The following is a 22,582-nucleotide window of genomic DNA, read 5'->3' on the forward strand; positions in this document are numbered from 1 at the left end:
TATCGTTATATAACACAAGATAACAATTGACTCGATTTATACACCATTTTTATCCAGACCTGCATACGTACAATTTACTGATTTTATTTGATTATGATTTATATAATAAATATCACGTTAGAGTAGCACCCGTGTTGTTCAAAACCGCACTATGCAAGATATTCAATGAATTAAATTTGACATTATGACTTATTCCTTTTAACGAGATTAGTCTATTGTTTTATTTAAAACAACTTCTAAGTTTTTGCAACTAACACGACACGAAATCCTAATTTGATAGGTACTGTATTTTTAAATACCGATATATTGTTTATACGTTTTTTTTTTTTTTTTTTTGTTTGTTTGTTTTTTCTACTACATGGAAACACACCATACATTAGTAGCCGAAATAAGGAAATTAATGTACTTTGAAATGAAATTAAATCTTTCGGTTTAACATCCCATGATTATGTCCTGTTAGGCTGAGAAAGACAACGACTAAAGCACGTGAATGATAATGGAAGAATTGGTGGAATGAGAAAATGAAAAGAAACAGGAGTACTCCGAGAAAACCTACAGACACGATGTTGTCCACCACAAATTTACTTGGCCAAAGATCGAACCAGGGATCGCACGCCCTATTAATGTATTTTACCGTGAATAATTTGCTCTATTTGCTTATCCTTTAAATTACTTAAATTTATATTTTATTTGATTATTTTCATTTAAAATCAAACTCACGTATTTCTCCTCTGGTGCATGGGGTCTCGGGTTCAAGCCCTCCTCCCGCCAAGTGTACTTTGTGGTGGACAAACACCGTGTGCGTGGGTTTCCTCGGGGTTCTCCCGTTTCCTCCCACTTTCTTCATTCCACCATTTCACTCATTTCTCATCTTCACTGTCTCCTTTAGCCTTCCCGGCATAATCGTGGGACGTAAAACTAAAAAAAATCATTTAATTTTTTTACGTATTTCAATTGAAAAAAAAAACTATATTTTTCTGGTATTGCGGACACTGCCCATCACTTCGTATGTTTGTTGTATTTTTTAAATGTTACAGTTACAAATTTTACAAATTTAATTTTTTTTCATAATTTTTAGATTTTTTTTTTTTAGAAAATTTTATAATTTTAAAGCTATATATCTATGTCTTTCTTAAAGTCATGAACTCTCCGCCTCCCTTTATCATCACTATCACTCGCTTGCAAGAATGTAGTAACTGACACCCAAAAAAGTGAAGAAGCGAGGCGAATTTAACGTGGCGAACACACGGAAGGGTTTTCTTTCACAAATGAATTGAGTAAAAACGTTGCACTGGATGAGTTTCAAAACTCCAGTGAATTTGATATCGGTTATTTTTTTAATATGTATCATTTTTGATGGGTGTAAATTTTTCCCAAGATTTTCAACTGTTCTACTGCTTGGAGTTAAAACTGGTCAATAATAAAGGATGATGCGCCCCTCCCCCAATTTTTAATTAAAATATGTTTAGTAAAAATTCTTTAAAATACTCCAATTTTATTTTTTTTTAAATTAGAGACTTACCTGTATAGTTTGGGTTTGAAACTAATGAGAGGAAAGAGAGAGAATCGCTCGCTCCCCAGTCCTCTTGTCGCTTTCCTGTGCATCTAATTTCCACTGTACTCAACAGACCCTTCTGCCATCTATGGGTGTTCTACTGCACTACATACCGGTAGTGCCATCTTGTAGCCACAATATACATTGCTTACTGTTTGCAACAACACTCTAGATCTATAATCGTGAGAGCATTAAATATGAAACACCAACGCCAGGATTACTGTCATGTTTGCTAATGTCTCTTTTTAGGAAGTAGCGCTAGCAAGCGGCTACTTGCGAAGAAATATATCCTAAAAGCACAGAGAAAAGAGAGAAGTACCAGCACGATCATTTAGCATAATACTTCCTCTTAATTTTTCTCTATGGCGTGCAAAATGAATAAATAAATACTGTTGTACCAAATTGACGTAGACTCTGTTACGGAGATTTTGTTCTTATTATATGGTACATTTTTAAAGATAACTAGAGAGTGAATAAAACGAATTTTTCAATTTTTTGAAGCCTTAAATAAAGCTACATAACGCAGCGTTTTTCACAAGTGGTCCTGGAGCTCTGCCCTTGTGGTCCTCTTACAAGGAGAAAGCAGAATTTGGTAAATGAACTTCGGGTCATTTTTTGCAAGATGATAAAGCAGTGTTTCCCAACCGGTGTGCCGCGGCACATTTGTGTGCCGCGAGGAACTCGTAACAAAATTATTAATTCTATAGCAGAAGTATTAAATCTAGTTGTAAAAATGACTAATTACATAAAAACAAGCCTCTTAAAAGATTATTTTCAGATCTATGTTCTGCAATGGACCAAGAATATACACAGTTGCGTATTCACACAGAAGTGATGTGGTTGTCTCGTGGTCACGTATTGTCAAGTTGTTGTGCACTTAAAAAGAACAACTTCTCCTTTTCTTTCTGTAAGAAGAAAGTGAATATGCAAATTTCCTTAGTGATGATTCTTGGTGTAATGAATTTGCTTTTCTTGAAGACATTTCCAAACATTGAATGTGCTGAGCAAAAGCATGCGGGGGACAAAATTTGCTCATTTAGGGAGAAACTCTCGTTTTGGGAGGACATAAATAGAAAACAAAACAAATGTGATATGTTTGAGCTTACAAAGTGCTGTAAAGTTGACACAAATTTCTCAACCCTCATTTCAGACACATTCTCTTTGTTGTGTACCATTGTTGAGGAATATTTTCCTACGCTTGAGTTGACTTCATTTGACTAGGTGAGGGACCCGTTTACGCCTTCTGTCCTACAGTCAGCAGAATTAAATGTCCGGGAAGAAAGTGAATTGATTGGTAGAGGAATGACTAAGTTTGAAGCTTCACAGTAAGATATGGCACCATTCTGGATTTCTCTCGGCGAGAATATCCAGCTATTTCCACAAAGGCTGTGAAAGTTCTCGTGCACTTTTCAACATGCTACTTAAGTGAAGGAGGATTTATTGCAATGAGCACAATCGAGTGTAAGAACAGGTCACAACTGCTATGAGTTTGTGTTTATCAACTATGCGTCCAGAATTATATATTATGAAAGAACATCAAGCTCAAATTACACATTAATTTTGTTTCGTGCACCAACTTGTTTTACTTATTTTTGAAAAGAAGTAATCTTCAAATATTATTATTAAACAGTTGTAACTTACAATAGATATGATCGAAATATTGTTACATTACTAATATTATTAAACAATTTTAACCTTCATATAATATTCAAATATTGTAACGTATATTAACCACGTTAAAAACTTATAAGTTTCATGTTGTGTTACTTTTCTGTATATTTTTAATGTTTAAGAAAAGTATTTTGTTATCACTGTAATGACCAGTATTGCTTCTTTATTGTTGCAGCCTATTTCGTAACTTGTAATTTTAAAATATCATTCAATCCTTTCGACAAAGCAAATATCATACAAGTTACCTACATTTGTGTTTTAAAAGTACAAGAGATTTTTTGTTCGTCCTTGGTGGAAGGTTGGATACAGTTTTTGAAAAAGAAAGTATGTTTTTTCTTTTAAATTGAGTCCTATAATCCATTGCAATTGTTTTCTATTTTTAAATTAGCATAATGAAAAGAGGATAATGAGCATAATGATTTATAACTAGGGAAACCCAGTGATCGAGCTTTCTTCTCTGCAGGGTCGGATCCAGGACGGACTTCTAGGGGGGCGGTGGTTGTAATACTGCTACTTAGAGCTACTTTTAAGAGCTACAAACTTTGGGATGGGTGCCTGGATCCGCCCCTGCTTCTCTGTGAGGAGATCAACATTAACAGAAAAATACCACCATATTTCATATTTACAAATAATAATAATAATAATAATAATAATAATAATAATAATAATAATAATAATAATAATAATAACATCTGAGTGTGCCGAGAGAATTTAAGTTAACCCATAGTGTGCCGCAAGTTGAAAAAGGTTGGGAAACGCTGTGATAAAGTGTTCATATTACAAGCTGGGAGAGTGCAATGACCTAATATAGCAGAGAAAAAGCGTCTTAAAGTTTTAGACTCGTCCCATATGTCGTACGTTGCACAAATTTACGAAGTGACGGCGTGGCAAAATCAGTAGCATCTGTGACTTACGTACCAAGGGCCCCGGGTTCTATTCCCCTGGAGTCTTTTTTTTTTCTTGAACCAATAAAGTAGCCACTTATAGCTACAAATAAAATGTAAATTCACCATATGGTTATAATGAATAAAAATAATAGAAATATTCAAATCAGTTGTAAAATCTTTCCATGTTAACTACCAACGAAATGCAATCTATTTCGTAAATATTTTGATATCACGAGTTATGTTATGGTTACCACATGAACATAAAAATTTCACGGAGGTATAAGAAAAATTGCTGGAGTCAATGTCGGACAACCCAAAAAAGCAGGAAAATATTTCTGACTATTATATCTCTCGGCTGCCTACCGAGAACGACCTAATCAACTGTCCGTTCATCGCCTTTGTCTTGTCAGTTAGTTCTGTTGTAGCTTGCGATATTTGTGTGTATATTGATCAAAACGTTGCAAATTTCCCCACATTTTGCTCGAGTGTTCATTAGTCACGTCAAACTTTCACACATTGTTTTAAAATATACGAAAATAAAATTCTTAAAATACTTCAACCCGTTCCGAAGATATGATTAGCAACACTTTATGTATTTGCAAAAAAATTTTTTGGTAATTACAACTATCAAAAACTATTGGTGTAATGTTATAGCAGCAGAAAAAAGCAACTTTTTTTTAACAATCCCCCCTCTCCCCCCAATTATATCATTTTCAGCAGTATACTAATTTCTACCAATGTTTTTCTTATCTCCGGAAGAGGTTTTGGTTACCATTTATACGATTATATGTGATATTTATCTAAGCATTTTGTTCACATAAACCTATTGAGGAAAGTAAAAAAATAATCGTTTCCAACTTTGATTTTCTTGTTAGATGTCATACCATGCTCATAGCATTCAACCAGTGGCAGATTCACAGGGCCAACCGCCCCAACTCCTAAAGACTCTCTAAGCACAATTAATTTTATGATACATAAACCCACTTTCATCCTCATGCACAGTGCTCGAAATTTCCTGGGTACCATATCGCCTTGGCGATTAAAAATATGAGTCTGGCACTTAGATAACTTAAGGCAAAACACATACGATTATGTACCAAATTGGATTTGCATTTCCCTCTCTCCTCATTTTCGGAACTGGTTCCTAAGTCAGAAGAAACTTTTTCGAGCACCTTCAATATATACTAGAGAGACTGATAACAAGCCTTGTTACTGACTATATGTATTATATCAAGATATTGCTCTTCACTTTTTCGTTGACAAGAAATCCAACACCGCCATTTTCTCTAATAGGATAGGAGGAAGTTCATCATCTTTTCTTCTTATTTCGTTTAATCCGACGATGTCCTAATCGATCTTCAGTAGCTCTCTTGCTTCCGAAGATAGAATATTCGCGCTATACAAAGCAATGATTAGGTCTGAACAGCAATACAGTCTGCCTGTAAATGATTCTGAACGCTGCCTTGCGCATTCACACTTCAAATTTAGTATAATGAGGAGCTTGGTTTATCCTGTCGTGATTAATAAACGAAGTTTCTATCTCTTTGAATTATAGTGCTAGCCAAGATTGTTGGATAGCACTCTATGTCCGCCCTCCTATCATTAGTTAAACGTGTTGGTTTCACAGTGTAATGGAGAGTTCCAGTCTGAACAACTGGGAGGTACAGGTAAGATATTTGATGGTGGATTCGCCCAGTTCCTCACTGTAGACTAAGTTCACGTCTCATAGCCTCACTGCTGAAGGATACGCTAAACTTAAACCCAACCTGTTGAAACCCAACATAGGTCGACAGCTACGATTTAAAAAAAAAAAAAAAAATTCATATCAAACAATTGAAACGTGTCCTCGCTTTGACCAATTTATGAGTACGAAATGGGAAATTAAGATTTTGAAAACACCCTCTTTCCACACTTCTAGAGGCGACATTTTCGGAAAGAATGGAGCGGATCCAGAACGGACTTCTCGGGGGAGGGGTTGTAATACTGCTACTTAGAACTACTTTTAAGAGCTCCGAACTCTGGGATGGGTTTTATTTATATATAAAATAAGTTTCCTCTTCTGGGGGGCGATTGCCCCTCCCTTGATCCGCCCCTGGCTCCCGTCCAAAAATCTGAAAGTCGATAAGAGTAGGACCTACAGGAAGTAACCGAAGCGAATGAAATTGTTCACAGCCCCTATTGGAGACGTAAAATGGGGAATTACGTGTTTCATATTTTTCTTGACAAAACGGTTGGGTGAGGCAGACCACCTTCCAAACCATTTTATGAAAGAGCATGAAATGTCAAAATTGATAATGAAGGTGCCTAAAGAATATGCGAGATTGGTATGAAACTGCGTAAAGACACAGTATGCATAAAGTAAGTGAATATATGTTCATTTTGTGCAGAAAAACGGATTGAGGGGCACGAGTCCTAGCGGGATAATTGTGACAGCGAGAGCAAAAACGAGAAGAGGAAGAAGACAGCGAATTATATGTGTACAGAGAGATGAGAGGAAAAAGAAGCAAATATATGATTTGTAGTGAAGCATACACACCTAGGCCCAGAACATTTTAATTATTGTACTCTGAAAGAGATTTGCGTGTCATTACTCACTTCCGCTGCCTCTAGGTATTCTGATATTGGTAGTCCTAGGGCTTACAATGAAGATTAATTTAATCTTCTTGAGGTCAGTTGGAGGACGGACTGCTTGCCCCAGCTTAGCTACGCCCCTGTACATACATCGCCCCGTAGGAAAAAGAATAATGAATGACAGTAGTACTTCATTCGCTTCAGCTTACTTACTTCTACCTGACCCTTGGCATTGACTTTCAAACTTTTGGGTGGAGGCTTTTGCCCGTAAGAACTGCTTTTCCGCACACACAAGATAATGTTTGTTGTAAGATTTGAGGCTCGAGAGATACTCTATTGCCCCCCCCCCTCTCCCCATAAAAGAGGAATTTTCCTAAAACGTAGGAGAATGCTTTTATTAGAAAGTCTGTATATCGAGTTTCAATTTGACTCTCCTAGAGTAGGACTATACACAAAAAATAAATAAATAAAATAGATCTATTTCCCGTTGACAATCAAAATCAATATATTTTGTAAAAGATGAACAATGCATCCATAACACGCGGGTAACTACAAACTTGATATTACCGTTGGTCATACAAATAGGCACTTAATGAGCAGAGACCACATTAATCTGACACAAAATATACAATTCGTGCAATAATACTATAAATGACCTATAACATAATCCTGGTTTCCCAGACACTTAAACCACTCTCAATTTTCCACCATTAATCTTGATAACAATCAAGAAGACGCATGTATACGGCAACTTGCCAGAGATCCAGTACACAGTCCAATTAAAAAGTAACCAAGTACTCAAAGGAAGCACTGTTTCAATTCAACAGACAGAAGATAGAATGAACCACTTGAGATCAAGGGCGAAAACATCATGTTCACAAACTCAATCCACCAACGCGAATGTAGTTCTCTCGGATACTGCATTTTCCAATATTGTCAGAGAACTTTTGTACTACATTTTCAGCATTTATCTGAATTATCTTAAATCAATAAGACATCTTAGATATAAATATAAGGTTAAAAAGAAATTTTTAAAACAATGTTTTCATAAAATCCAATAAAAAGAAATTTTTGGTGATGTAATTCAGTGTTAATCCAGTATTAATATTAATCCAGGTTTATTAATTTAATAAAGGTTGAGGTATCTTTTAAAAGATTAAAATGAAGATATGGAAATAACTCTAAAGACATCGGGCGCTCTTTCTAAGATGAAAACTGAAAATGTTATCGAGGACGGTGGTTCGATCAGTGGGAAAACGCTTACTTTTGGTGTGTGAGATCCCTGGTTCGATTCCAGATCGCGCCAAAGAGTGTGTGACAGAGAGAGAGAGAGAGAGAGAGAGAGAGAGAGCTCTTTCGTAATTCTTTTGTTTCCGCCCACTTTCTTCATCCCACCATTTTACTCATTACCATAATCTCCCTCGTGTCCTGAGCATAAACCTCGGACGTAAAGCTAAAGAATAAGAAGTTGTTAGATATATATATTATGGAAGCAGACGCCCGATTTTTTTAGTCTTACAGTTACTGGCACTTCTTCATTTTACCCTATGAAATAAAAAAAAATATTTTCTGCTTTTTAATGCATTTTATAAATGCATTTTTGTGACATTTCTACGATTATCATTTATTCAAATGAAACTGAAATCTTTCAGTTTACCGTCCCATGATTATGCCCTTGAGGCTAAGGAAAATGATGATTATGGCAAGTGAATGATTATAGAAGAATTTGTGAAATGAAGATGTAGGAGGAAACGGGAGTATGATGCTGTCCACCACAAACTGACTTGGTCGGGGATTGAACCAGGGACCCCATACATCATAGAAAAGCGCTCTACCATTGAGCCACCGTGCCCCTAGTCCTTATTCAATATCTTGCGATCAATTCATTACTCCTAACTCCTTGAACCTGAAAATATTATTTGACTTCAACATGTAACCTTACAAATTTTATTTTCTAAGAACATTTTACAACTTATACGAGTTATTTATTTATTTTTTTTTTTAATATATAAGACCTACCCAACCCAATATTATCTAACCATAGTACGCAAACGGTAAAAACAGCTGTGCTCACAGAATGGCTTTGTGTCACCCGAGTTGTGTTAAATATAGTCTACATATATGTCTGGTGCTACTTCAACGCCCACGCACTTTGGAGTAAAATGTTAAAATGGTAGTCGTTAAACCAACCACCTGATATTATTAGGAGTCACTTTGATAACAACCCTTTGGCGCTGTATTACATACAGTTGACCACCTAATAGTTTTAAAGTAGATTTATTTTCTTATTAAGCGGACAAGATCCTTATGGGAGATAATAAAGTGTGATATATTTTTTATTTGATTTTGGTTTAGCGTCCCTTTTAGCAGCGAGGCTATATGAGACGTGGACCTACAGCTTAACGTGGGATCCGAACCATATGAGCTCCCGTAGGGAATCAAATCCGGGTCTCCCACATGTGGTATAAATTATTTATAAGTGGTTAGGAAGAAAATATAATCAGTGATGAAGGAATACACTGAAGATATGAACATTTCTACTCAAAATTTTGTCAGAAAATTCATACGCTCACAATATTATTCGCACGAAACATTACAAGAAATATTGTTTCTTACTTGGTATAAATGTCGAATATACACCGTAAAGCTTTGCTCATAGTAAAAGATAAAAACTAACAGGCTACAAATTCTTAATGTCAGTTACGAGATATTTTTTATATCGTCAGAAGACAATGTACACACTTAAAGTGTAAAATTATTGATACACAGGATTTTGAGACATCTCTGATACCTTTGCTAAATCATAGTTTTTATCAAATGAAAGGTATTGCTTACCACTGTCGAGTAATACTGGTAACATTAGCATCTCAATGGCTTGCGCTGACCATGCTAGCTGGGATGTTACAATTATATATACCAAGTATTGAAGTGCCAATACATGGTATATATGTATAATGTGTATATAAAGATCGCCGTGGCGTTGTTTCTTTTTTGCACGTTCCTTCGTCCATTCACCTAGTTCTGTAACACCGCCGCAGTGTTATTTTCATACTGCTTACCACTCTCTTGTGTCAAATCAGTAGCACCAAGCCTGTGTTATCTGCAACATCACACCCTTTGTGTTGAAATACCACGCTAAAGTGATAGTCATGCTGACACTATTGGCCTCTGTTAAAATTTAGATGTTTTGACATCATCAAGGTTTGGTGTGTAGAAACACTGGGTTCGAACAGGAAAAAAAAAGTGTGAAAGCCCTCTCCGCTATCCTAAGTTCGATCTCGGTCTTAAAATTTGAATGCAGTACGATGGTTCGGATTCTGTCTTAAACTGTAGGTCCGTGACTCATACAGTTTCAGTGCTGAAGGGGGCGCTAACCTCTAAACCAGACCTATGGAAGGCAATAGTTCATAATTCCGCCATTAAAAGCGCCACATAAAGGTCTCAAGCTAGCACTGAACCACACTGCCATCTATTGAAGTAATGCTTAATTAACTGTCGTTGCCTACGCATATATGCAGTCTAAGAAAAATGTTCCATCTATTTTAGCATAAAGGGCACAATCATAGGACGTTCAATTTTTAAAAAATCATTGTAACTACTAAATCAATTTTACAATACAAAGATAACCTGGAGTGAAAATTATTTTAAAATATTATACTGTCACTGCATTAACAGATGTGTAAAAAAAAATCTAGTTTAGTATTGAAGTGCAGTAAATTCAAATTGGAAGATTTGACATTAACAAACAAATGAACTACTAAAAAGTAACCTAATAAAAACATTGTAAAACTATCTATGATCTTTGGTGGAATATTTGTTTCTTAAAGAAGCTACTCCAGCTTAAACATTGATTACATAACAAAAGTAATTCTATTTGTGGACTAATGGACGTGCACGTTTTTCGAACGAAGAGGAAAAGATTTATGCAAAATATTTAAAAGTAAAGAAATCAATGAAATAAATAAATAACGAAGGATAATATTTTTATTATTTCCTGTTATGTAAACCACTTCCGGTTTAAATGTTAGCTCCCATAGAGCAAAAACAATGAGAGACAGCGAGTAATGGCTTTTCAATATGGATTCAGCGTCCGAGGAACAGAATCTATCTATTGATCTTATTTTTCTATTGCAACCAGTAGTTATACCTAGGTAGATGTACTTCAATTTTAAGTATTGAATTCACATAGTTTCGAAGCTTACTTCAGTTTCACATTCTGAAACAAAACTCATTTGTTGATTTAAGTATTTATATATATTTCTGGGCATAACCGGCATCTATGGTTTTAAGTCTGTCAAATATGGGGGATGACGTTCCTCAGCGAGCACACTAACAAAGGAAGGAGAGAAGAAAGAAAGTGGGAAGGAAGGAAGGAAGTGGTCTGGGATCTGTGTTAGGTACCATCTCGACATTTGCCTGGTGTGAATGAGAAAAACAAGGGAAAACCCACTCAGAATGGCAAGCCTGAAAAGCTCTTACACCCTTTCGACCGAGTGTTGCTACTGGGAATCGAACCCGGGACAGCTGTGCCCTATTTTGAAATAATTAAAATGAAGCAATGCAGTTTTTAAGTTGCACTAAATATGCAAATTGCCTGCATGTTAGCGCCATCTATTGGTGCTACCAACGCAGCGCAGGTATTAGGTGGACTCTGAAATATTAGAAGCGTTATACACAGACTGAGACGTTCTTTTATTATAATAAGGATTATTCGCAAATGATAAATTTGTACACATAATTCTGTTTTAAACTTCAATGAAATGAAATGAAATTTTTGAGTTTTACGCCCCACGGTTATGCCGATTAGGCTAAAGGAGACGGTGATGATAAGTAATGAATGAAATGGTGGAAAGAAAGTGGGAGGAAACAGGAGAACAAGGAGAAAACCCACGCACACGGTCTTTGTCCATCACAAAGTTCACTTGGCGGGAGCAGGGTTTGAACCCGAGACTCCTAGCACCAAAGGTGAATGCTCTACCACTGAGCCACCGCGACCATTTTAAACTTCAATACTAAATCGCTAGCTACGAGGTGCATGTCAAAAAAGCCGATAATTCTTTACGTCGGATTGGCAACACTGATTAAGTTGAGCATTCCCTAGTATTCTGTGCTTGCAACAAAGACAGGCTCATTCGAGTGGAAAAAATGAAAATGAAATCTTTCAGTTACGTCCCACGATTATGCAGGTTAGGCTAAAAGAGACGGTGAAGATAAGAAATGAATGAAATGGTGGAGAAAGTGGGAGGAAACGGGAGAACCCCGAAGAAACCCACGCACACGGTGTTTGTCCACCACAAAGTTCAATTGGTGAGAGCAGGGTTTGAATCCAGGACCCCATGCACCAGAGGTGAACGCTCTACCACTGAGCCACCGTGGCCCTCATTCGAGTGGAATGCGTTTGTGCGAGTAGCAGTAAGGTGAAATGACCACTGTAATACAAAATCCCGCCAAATGTGAAGTGAGATCTATCACAAATGATTTCTGACGCCAAAGGACAGAATGCAGATGATATCCATCAGAAATTGTGTGCATTTACGGACTGATAGTAATGAGTGAAGGGAAGAAAATGAAATGAAATTTTTGAGCGTTACGTCCCCCGGTTATGCCAGCTAGACTAAAGGAGACGGTGATGATGAGATATGAATGAAATGGTGGAATGAAGAAAGTGGGAGGAAACGGTAGAACCCCGAGAAAACCCACGAGCATGGTGTTTGTCCACCACAAAGTCCACACGGCGCGAGCTTGCATCGGAGGAACCCCAACCATCGTAGGTAAGCGCTCTACCACTGAGCCACCACACCCCCTTTTGTATAACTGAGTAACTCTCATAGGTAATAACATAGTAATAATGAATGGAGCATTAACCTGCATTTTCGTCTGGTACAGTCACGAAAGAAAAGTATTCTTCAATTGACAAAATATCTTTTCCTAATAACTCCACAACAAATTAACCTATTAGAGTACTGGGTTTGGCAAGTTATCAACTTATAACTATTCTAAAGATAACAACAAAAAGGTCTAAATTAATTCGTTTGCTCCCGAGTTATTGGCAAAAAGAAATTTGCCAACTGTCAAATATTTTCTTTTCCGTGTGTACAAAATGCCAAAATTAATGGTAAGTCATTTAGTACCTCATCTTTAGTACCTCTAAGTTTTTATTATATTTTTAGGGGGTCTCAAACTTATTTTTCCAGATGAGCCCGCATAGTTATCGTTACGCTGCTGCTAGTAGTGCGCTTGTGCAACATTTTAATTAGGGATGCGCACGAGACGAGTAGAGACAGGATTTTCCTGACAAAATTCGAGTCGAGACACGGCTCTTCCAATAGAAAAATATACATTTTTCGAGTCAACACATCACTTTTACAGCACATTTTCGAGACGAAACAGCCACAAATCTTGTCTCGTGCGCATTCCTAATCTTGATAACATTTGTAAAAGAAACAAAAGCGTCTTAAGAAAAAAGATAATATTATTGAAGTTTTTTATTGACACTTTCTCTTATTTAAAAATTAACAGAGCAAATATCATAAAAAGAGCTACTTACCTTCTGGTTGTTTTCAATCGTTTGTTCCACAGGAGTGGCCATAGTGTGCGATGCTCGTTTGATATACATAAGGAGAAGAAGGAAAACGTTGTACTCTGTCACAACACCATCGTTGTGGTTAGTTCTGCGGTAGAGGAAAGTGTGTTAGTTTATTGTGTCATTCTCCGTTATAATTTCTCTTACACTATCATATCAGGATAAATAATATGTAACCTAGTTTTTAGCATATCAATGAATACTACTGCATATCACATTTCCACATAAGAATTCCGAAAAGACCTTCACACATCGCATCATCACCAGTATACCTACATCAAGTTCTATGTATACATACAAATGTGCTTTTTTTTTTTTTTTTTTTTTTTTTTACAGGAAACAAAAATTAATGCAATGCAATTTCTAGTTTTACACCAATGCTTATGCCCTTTACGCTAAAGAAGATGGATGAATAAATTAATGACAGTGAATGATTTTGAAATGAAATAATTGGTGGAATGGGAATATCAGAGGAAACGGTGGAACACCGACAAAACCAACCTACGCTGTATTTAAAGAACTATCTATATTTCCTTTACCACGTTTGAGTATGTATCGCTTAACAGAATTTGTAAGATCCAATATAAATGAGTTGAGTTGATTTTGAGTTTAACGTCCCGTTCTATATGAGACGTGGACCTACTAATTAACGTGGAATCCGAACCACATGAGCTCCCGCCGGGAATCGAACCCGGGTCTCCCACACCAAAGGCCAATATAAATGAATATACAACAAACAGTGACGTGCATAGTTACAGCACAAGGTAAACGACAAATCTACATCAACCAAACCATAGAACAGCAATGTATGAAAAGGGAGTAAAGTATGTTGACATTATGCTATACAATAAGTTACCAAACAAATTAAAGGAAATCAAGTCTAATGTTGCATTCAAAAGAAAATTATAGGACTACCTATTATGGCATTGCTTCTATACAACAGATGAATATAATCCATTTATATATAAGATATGCTGTAATATACTCCTATTCAAACTACTATAATGTATAAATGTATGAATTATGTTTAACAAATGTGTTTAATATATGTACTATTTAAATTAAGCATGATGAATCCCATGTACTATCGGAAAATCATTTCCGTTTGTACACAATGGAGGATAAATAAAATAAAATAAAATAAAATGTTCACCACAAACTTCCTTAGCCTGGGATAAAACCAGACAGACCTCGCACCAGAGGGGCGCGACTATCACCGAGCCACCATGTCCCCCGATTAACAATAATATTTCGCATGTACAGTGACTCGGAAAATTATTCGTACAATTAAAGAATAAACTGTGTTTACAACTATTTACTGAACAAAATAAGCTGAAATTATATATCTGCGCTTGTTAAGGAGGTAATAAGTGCTGCTGTGCTGCATATTTGTGCTTCGTAGACCAAATAATGAACCAAACGAGCAATATCTAAATATTCTAAAGAACTATCTGCGACAAAGTGCTCTCAAAATGGGTTAATAACCGAAAACGATAACAACCCAAAGCATACTACACATAATACCAATATGTGGGTGCTAATGAATATACCCAAACAATTTTACATACCTACGCAATCATCACATATTAATCCTATACAAGCTTCCCCTGCACCGAAAACATGTACACCAGGGTGCGAAATCTCGGGGGGACGGGAGGGATTTCCCCCCACCAAAAATTTTATACTTGCGTTTCCCCCCCACCAAAATATGTAAGGGGGGACACTTTAATATGAAAATATAAGTAGGTCTATAATGAAAATTTTCAAACAAACAATAAATTTGAATGCATGCCTGTTTTTCAAAAACGTACTGTAGTTTAGTTGTAAAGGTATCAGGTGTTTAACTTTGTCGGCTGTTTCTTTGTGACGAGATGGAGACCTTTATTCTCTAGCGTACCAGTTGCGTGCAAAATTGGTAAAATTTCTTAAACAGTTGACGAATCTACAAACAGGTTTGCGGATAAGCACTTGCACGTCCATGTAACATATGTGGACGAAGAAAATAACCATTGTTGTTGTTTTTATAAATTAGTGCCTGTAGAAAATGCCGATGCAAAATTCGTTGAAGAGAAAATTATTCAAGCATTTTCCGAAGATGGCATATTTTTAATCTTAAAGAAAAGCTTGTTAGATTTAGTTCGGACGGGGATGTAGTATTTACTGGGAGAAACAAGGTGTTGCTGCCCAAATTAGAAGAAATGTCGACCAGTGTCTAATTAGCGTACACTACATGGCACATCGAATGGATCTTGTATCTGAAAGAGTTTTTGATGTTGTGAATGCTGTTCACAACTTTGAATATTTGTTAGGCGAACTTCATACAGCTGCAAAACTTAAAAGTATCGCGACAATCACAGATGCCGCAGGACTGCTAAAAATCAAAAGATTGTTTCACATAAGTTGGATTTCAAATGAGGAGCATGTATTATTTGCAGTCTTTACATATTTTTCTTGTATAATGCAATTCCTACTTTTGGAGTATGAAAATGCTGACCATTTCAACAGAGAGAGTTTTAAACTGAGTGGTATTTACATAAAAAAAAAAAAAAAATCTGTTGGAGAAAAAGAACATTCTATTGCTCGGTTTTCTTCTGGATATTGCGTCCATTCTGTCTAATATTAGTAAAACGATGCAAAAGGAATCAGTTTCGTACAATGAAATAGTGCAAGAATTGAATCTTTAATCCAAGCTCTGAGAGAAATGCATATGAAAGATGATGTCTACCAGTCTTTGTATTAGTGCACTGCAGACAAGCGTCTGATACAGGGAGTGATGATAGTGAGTTTTATCAAATAAGGGGACAGGTAATCCAGGGTTTAGTAGAAGAAGTGGAAAGAAGGTTTCCTTCTAATGATGTCCTAAAGTGCTTTTCAGTGTTAGTAATAACATGAGTAAGATCGTTTATACGGTAACGTAGGCGAATATAAAGAAGCTCAATTGTTTGGATTAAATCCTGATACTGCAGTGTTAGAATGGCTTGGTTTGATTTAGTTTAACGTCCCACGATTATGCCTGCTAGGCTAAAGGAGACGTGGACCTACTGATTATAATTGAATCCGTCCAGTTTGGTCGTTCAATTGTACACCACCGGGAATCGAACCAGGGACCACGAATCGAAGTCAAGCGTGCTAGTCACTAGACCAAACGGGGGTTCTACAGTGTCAGAATGGAAAGAGTACAAGTCAAGTTCTAAGTCGGTAAATGATTTTCAAGTTCTTAAAGACTTAACGCGGAAAGTTCGTTCTGTGCCATTATCAACTGCTGCCTGTGAACGTGGAGTCAGTGTTGTTTATATTAAAAGTTTCGAAAGAACCCGTATGTTGGCGAGTACTTTTCAATCTTTATTAACAATTAAACTCGGTGGATCTCCTTTAAAATTATGGGATGCTGTTACTGCTGCTCATACGTGGACTTCTTCTGACCATCACATGTTCAACTCTCGTTACACACGGAAAGAAAGTGAAGTTTAATCTTAATTTTTTTCTCTAAGGTAAGATACATTATTGCAAACTATATTTTAGGTCTATAAATACAGTAACACAATCATTCATTACTCGTATTATTGTGGCTCTCTCCGCTGGTCTACTGGCTAGCATTCGCGCACCATCTTCGGTGCACGGGGCCCCGGGTTCGATTCCCGGAGGAAGCGCCTTACAAAAATTTGAACGATTACCGTGGTTCGGATTCCACCTTAAACTGTAAGTCCACATCTCATAGCTTCGCTGCTGAAAAGGGACACTAAATTTAAATAAGCAAATCAATCGTATTGTTGTATTTGTGCTTTCATTTTCTAAGGTTTAACGTCCTACGAATATTCAATAAAACTAAGGAAGACGGTCATGATGAGATAGATAATAATGGTGGATTAAGATAGTGGAAGGAGGCGGGAAGACCCCGAGAAAACCCACACACAATTGTTTGTGTACCGCAAGCAGAATTTGGCGCGAGCTAGGATCCAGCCAGGGATTCTACGCACCTGAGGTGAGCGCTCAACCACTGAAGTAGCACGGCTTTTTGTTGTCTATCAAGTATTTGTATTAAAATCATATCTGTTATTTATAATAATATATTCTTGCTAATAATACAACTACATAGTATTATTTAGACTTACATAAGTGACCGTATATCTGAGCGACCAAACTGAAATACTAAATACTTCGCGAAGAAACGGGAATTTCATAAATAATAAAAACTATGCTCTGACTCTACTGCTCATGGGGATCTATGGCTGGCCAGGTGAAGCGCTTCAAGTTAGTAGTTCTAATGCTTGGTTAGGACATCGGTTCTCAGGGACTATTATTTCTGGCTTATAGATCTCTACCGCATTTTAGTGAATGCAGTCTTCAATATGATGGTAAACACAAGGGTACTGTGATCCCACGGGACTCTAACCTTGGACCATACGCACCGAAGTGTATATTAAATGTAGTAGATATGTTATCAATTTTGGTTAAATGAATAAATAACATTAAATTATTTTTTAAATAATAATGTTGACTAGTTTGAACATTTATTATTATTATTATTATTATTATTACTAATAACAATAATAATAATAATAATAATAATAATAATAATAATAATAATAATAATAATAATAATCCATTAAAATTTCAACTTTTTGGAGGCTCCACGAAGCATTAGTGTGGATCGCTGAACTTCTTCCCCCCCACGCGTGCACTCAGTTTTTTTTTCTTGGGAAGCGTCCAAAGTGTGGGGGCTCCAATACTACAAGATACTACGTCTATTTAGTATTGAACCGATGTTCTTCTACACCCAAAAAGACGATAAGTAATTGTTAAGTACTGCTATCTATATTCTTAGAAAAAATAAAAGAACTAGATTGTTTCTTTTTATATATATAAGGAAAGAAAGAGTACAAATGAAGTGTAAGATTGAAATCATTAGGCTATATAAATCATTTATCTGCTACAAGAGTATAATTTTATTAAGGAAGTGTACAAAGATATGTCGAGTTACCAAGTCTTCAGGGAGGGGTTTCGGACCCGGTGGGTCCTTCACATGGGTGCGCCCCTGGAGCCACCACGAAGCTGTTTTAGCATTTTGTGTTTGAGTATTAGTTTTAGTAGTTAGTGTTTTAGACTTCCAAACTACATAAGTACGTGAAGTCTTATAGAACAGTCATGTCCGCCTGTCTATTTACCGACAGGTATCAGAGCATAAACAGTAGTTGAGTTAATTTTGAGTTTAACGTCGCTTTTAGCAGAGATTCTATATGAAATGAAATGAAATATTTCAGTTTTATGTCCCATGGTTATGCCGGGTAGGCTAAAGGAGACGGTGATGATGAGAAATGAATGAAATGGTGGAATGAAGAAAGTGGGAGGAAACGGGAGATCCCCGAGAAAACCCACGAGCACGATGTTTGTCCATCACAAAGTCCACACGGCGCGAGCTGGGATCGAACCAGGGACCCCAAGCACCGGAGGTGAACGCTCTACCACTGAGCCACCGCGCCCCCACGAGAGTCTATATGAGACGCAGGCCCTACTGATTAACGTGGAATCCGAACCACATGAGCTCCTGCCGGGAATCGAACCCGGGTCTAGCACAAACTGTAGCAGATAGCAAGAATCATTTTTTTTTATTATTGATTCAGCATCCCGAAAAGAAAATTCCGTGTTTACCCCAAGGGCGCCGATTTTTCTGTAACTTTGGGGGGCATTCAGATGTGTGTTTGGTTGCAGAAGGCACAAATGAGGATTTTAAGATAAACTGAATTAAAATTGTGCCAAATATTGTATATTCATAAATACAATGTGGGGGACCCAGATAAGCTTTGGGGGCCTAGCCCCCCTCCCAGGATCGGCGCCCTTGCTTCAACCTCCTCTCTCTAAAACTGAAGTGGTAAAAATGTACTAGTTTCGGTTTCAATGCTAGTATTCATAGGACAAAAACGGTATCGCCTTCCCACGAAATTCTATTTCGATATTTGTCCCTCTATTCAAACCGGAAGTGGCAAAAAAAACTACGGTTAACAGTAAAAGATAGTGACAAGCGCTATTTTTTTAATGGATTCAGTACCTCAAGAATATGTTTCATCTCTTATTTTATTTCTCTATTGCACAGAAGTGGTAGAAATCTATTATTACTTCCGGTTTCAACGTTGGTTCCCACTGAAGGAAAGGAAATAGGAGGCGACAAACGGTTTTTAATATGGATTCAAAACTAAAAAGAGTAGATTTAATCTAAACTCTTATTATTCTATTGAAACCAGAGGTAGTTAAAACTAGTACAACAACCTGTTTTAGTATTGGTTCCTATAGAATTTGTAAGAGAGTGAGAAATAGTTTTTGATACGGATAAAGCGTCTGAAATGAAATGACATCTTTCAATTTAACGTCCCACGTTCATGGTCTTGATGCTAAGGGATACGATGATTAAAGCAAGTAAACAATGATAGAATTGGTGGAATGAGAAAGTAGGAACAAACGAGAGTGCCCTGAGAAAACCCACGGACACGATGTTGTCGAATACAAAATTACTGGGCTGCGGATCGAACCAGGGACCCTATACACCAGAGGTAAGCTTTTTACCACTTAGCCACCGTGCTTCCTTCCCCCCAGCATCTGAAGAAAAGGTTCTATCTCTGACCTTATTCTTCTATTGAAATTGGAAGTTATAGATCTATTGCTCTACTATCGGTTTCAGAATATTAAATTTGTATAGTTTGGAAGCAGTATCGACGTCAGACGAGGGCAAAGGTGTTGAGCAGTAGCTACACCTTCCTCCAGAAAGATTTCATTGTAATGTAGTTCGAATAATTTAAAACTCCTATTTCGTTATCCTTAAAGAAAGAAAAAAAAGCTTGTCCGAAAACATTGTTCTTCCCTGCTCCCAAAAAACTAGAGCTGGAGTAGTCACCTTTTGGAAGTCACAAATGAAATGAAATGAAATCCTTCACTTTAACGACCCAGAAATCCATTATGCCTTTTTGGTTAAGGGAGAGAAGAATTTGTAGAATTAAAAAAGTAGGAGGAAACGGGAGTACCCTGAGAAAACCCACGGACACGATATTGTTCACCACAAACTTACTTGGCACGGGATCGAATCAAGAACCTCACACACCAGATGTAATCGCTGTATCCTCATCCGCAAAAAAAAGTTCGCATATACTGTAACTTCCACATTTTCATTAATAACTCGCTTTTCTGACTATATTATCGCTTCTTTGTGCTTTCCTTAACAAAGCAGTGTAATAATGCATAATTATTTATTATTTTAGAGAAAAAATAAAACAAAATAAGAAAATTATAAGCAAAAAACCTTTAATCTTATGAAACCTTAGTGTGTCAAATAATTACACGAAGAATATCCCGTGGGAAAAAAGAGGGAAAATGACACAGGTATTAGGAAACACTCACTAACATGTGAAGCTATTGAACAGAAACATGAACTGAAGAGTCAACTACGTATTTCTGCGTTTAATATGCAATTCACACTTCATGCACAGTTCCAATATGCAAAATCAGTCAATATCTTCAGTTGAAATTACTGATATAGGGAGAAAATTACTATTTAAAACTTCAGGTGTGAACGTGCGCTTGGAGCGATATATGAGCATTATTACAGCATATTCTTTCATGAATTGTCTCGGTGGTCAAGCGTGTTTAGTAGTGTTCTTGAAAGTCTAACATCGTAGGGCGGCAGTTCGAATCTGCCTCCCGGCAGTTTTGATTTTTTTCAACATATGGAAACATTTCTTTAAATATAAAGTTCTGCTTTGAAGTGCTTGAAAAAAAAATCAGATGAACTATCACGTTTCAAAGCCTGTTACATTTGTTCACCCTGTCATCATTTATATACGAAGACGCTAAAATGAGGAACGTTAACATTTTTATAATGGGAACAACTTTCTGATTTGAATACCAACCTTAAATCACACGTCCAAAATGAAAATTATTCATGTTCTGATACCTATTGTAATATACAGGTGTGTATATATAGAGAAAGAAAGAGAGAGAGAGAAAGTATGTGAGAGAGATAGAAAACAATATATGCTGTAATTTTAATTTCAACGTAAAAAGTTATTGCAATTCATAATCTGGATTTTTACAAAGCGATTTGAACTCTTGAAGCGACTTAATATTCATAAAGCATCTTTTTCTTGAAGTGTCGCAAATAGTCCGATGCTTTGTAATATGTGCCAAAGAAATAAATGCATGTTTTTAACAGGATAGTATCGTCTACCTTTTGCTTCAATTGATGGTATAAAATAATGTTGAGTTGATTTTAACATCCCTTTCAGCATCGAGGCTATATGAGACGTTTACCTACTGATTAGCGTGAAATCCGAACCACATGAGCTCACACCGGGAATCGAACCGGGTCTCTTACGTCAAAGGTGCGTATGCTAACCGCTTAGCTACGAAGGAACTCGGTATGAAACTAGAATAGCACACATTACCCCATATTATTTCACCGAAAGATTTCTGTTTTATGATCAGTTAAAATAGTATTTCTGGACACCGTAGCGAAAAATTTATTTGCTTTTTCAAGTAGTGTACGAAAAATACAAAGAATAAACAGTAGAAACGAAACCAAGAAATGAATTCAAAGTAAAGTGCTTTGCCTCTCTCGAATAAATCACTCAATGTATTACAAGTGCATATCTCGTGCATTTCCAGTAGAATTATTAAAACGCGCTGGCTTTATAACTTGGCTGTGTGGTCTAGTGGCTAGCATGTGTGTCTGTGGTGTACAGGGTATCGGGTTTGATTACCGGTGGGAGAACTTTTGGAATTTTAAATTTTCTCGACGTGTCTGTGTTTGTGTCCCTATCATTCAAGGTTACTGTAAAACGTGTATAACCGAGTAGGAAATATACAGAAAGTACTGATAAGGGGAAAGTAGACTTTGGTAAGTGAACTTCGGAGCCGCCTTTCGCGACGTAAATTAAGAAGAAAATAAGTGGGTTTAGCGAGGCGCTTGAAATTACAGTAATGATTGACGGTTCGGTTCCCAGTCCGGTTTTCTTTCAATATAAGGATATTTTATTTTTTCTAAATACAACGTTACATTTTTAACATTTGAATTGGTTATAAAAACAAAATCAGATAAACTGTCAGCTTTCAAACCTCTGTCACTTTTATTCATCATCTGTTTGTATACGAAGATGACGCTATGGAAATGCTAGCACTACCAAAGTTCAAATAGATTTCTAAGTTAATATCAAATTAAAAACACACGCCCAAAATGAGAATATATGTTTCTGCTTTATATGTATAGTTCAATTATACCAAACAAAATCCGCTATCCCCATTCCTTTGGCGGTAGGGGTAACTTTAAAATTT

At 36.6% G+C, this 22,582-nt stretch overlaps 1 protein-coding gene across 2 annotated transcripts in view; it reads right to left on the bottom strand.

Moving 5' to 3' along the window:
* Positions 1–22,582, bottom strand: part of Syn2 (Syntrophin-like 2) — a 1,212,019-nt gene that overhangs the window by 1,154,446 nt on the left and 34,991 nt on the right. For both annotated transcript variants that reach the window (XM_081755484.1, XM_081755486.1), the window contains exon 2: positions 13,232–13,355. In XM_081755484.1, coding sequence (XP_081611610.1) covers positions 13,232–13,300 — 69 coding nt within the window. In that variant the 5' untranslated portion in view covers positions 13,301–13,355. The remainder of the gene's footprint in view (positions 1–13,231; positions 13,356–22,582) is intronic.

This window comes from Thermobia domestica, chromosome 4 (genome assembly GCF_964235325.1).
Source record: "Thermobia domestica chromosome 4, izTheDome1.hap1.1, whole genome shotgun sequence".
NCBI classification, from domain to species: domain Eukaryota; kingdom Metazoa; phylum Arthropoda; class Insecta; order Zygentoma; family Lepismatidae; genus Thermobia; species Thermobia domestica.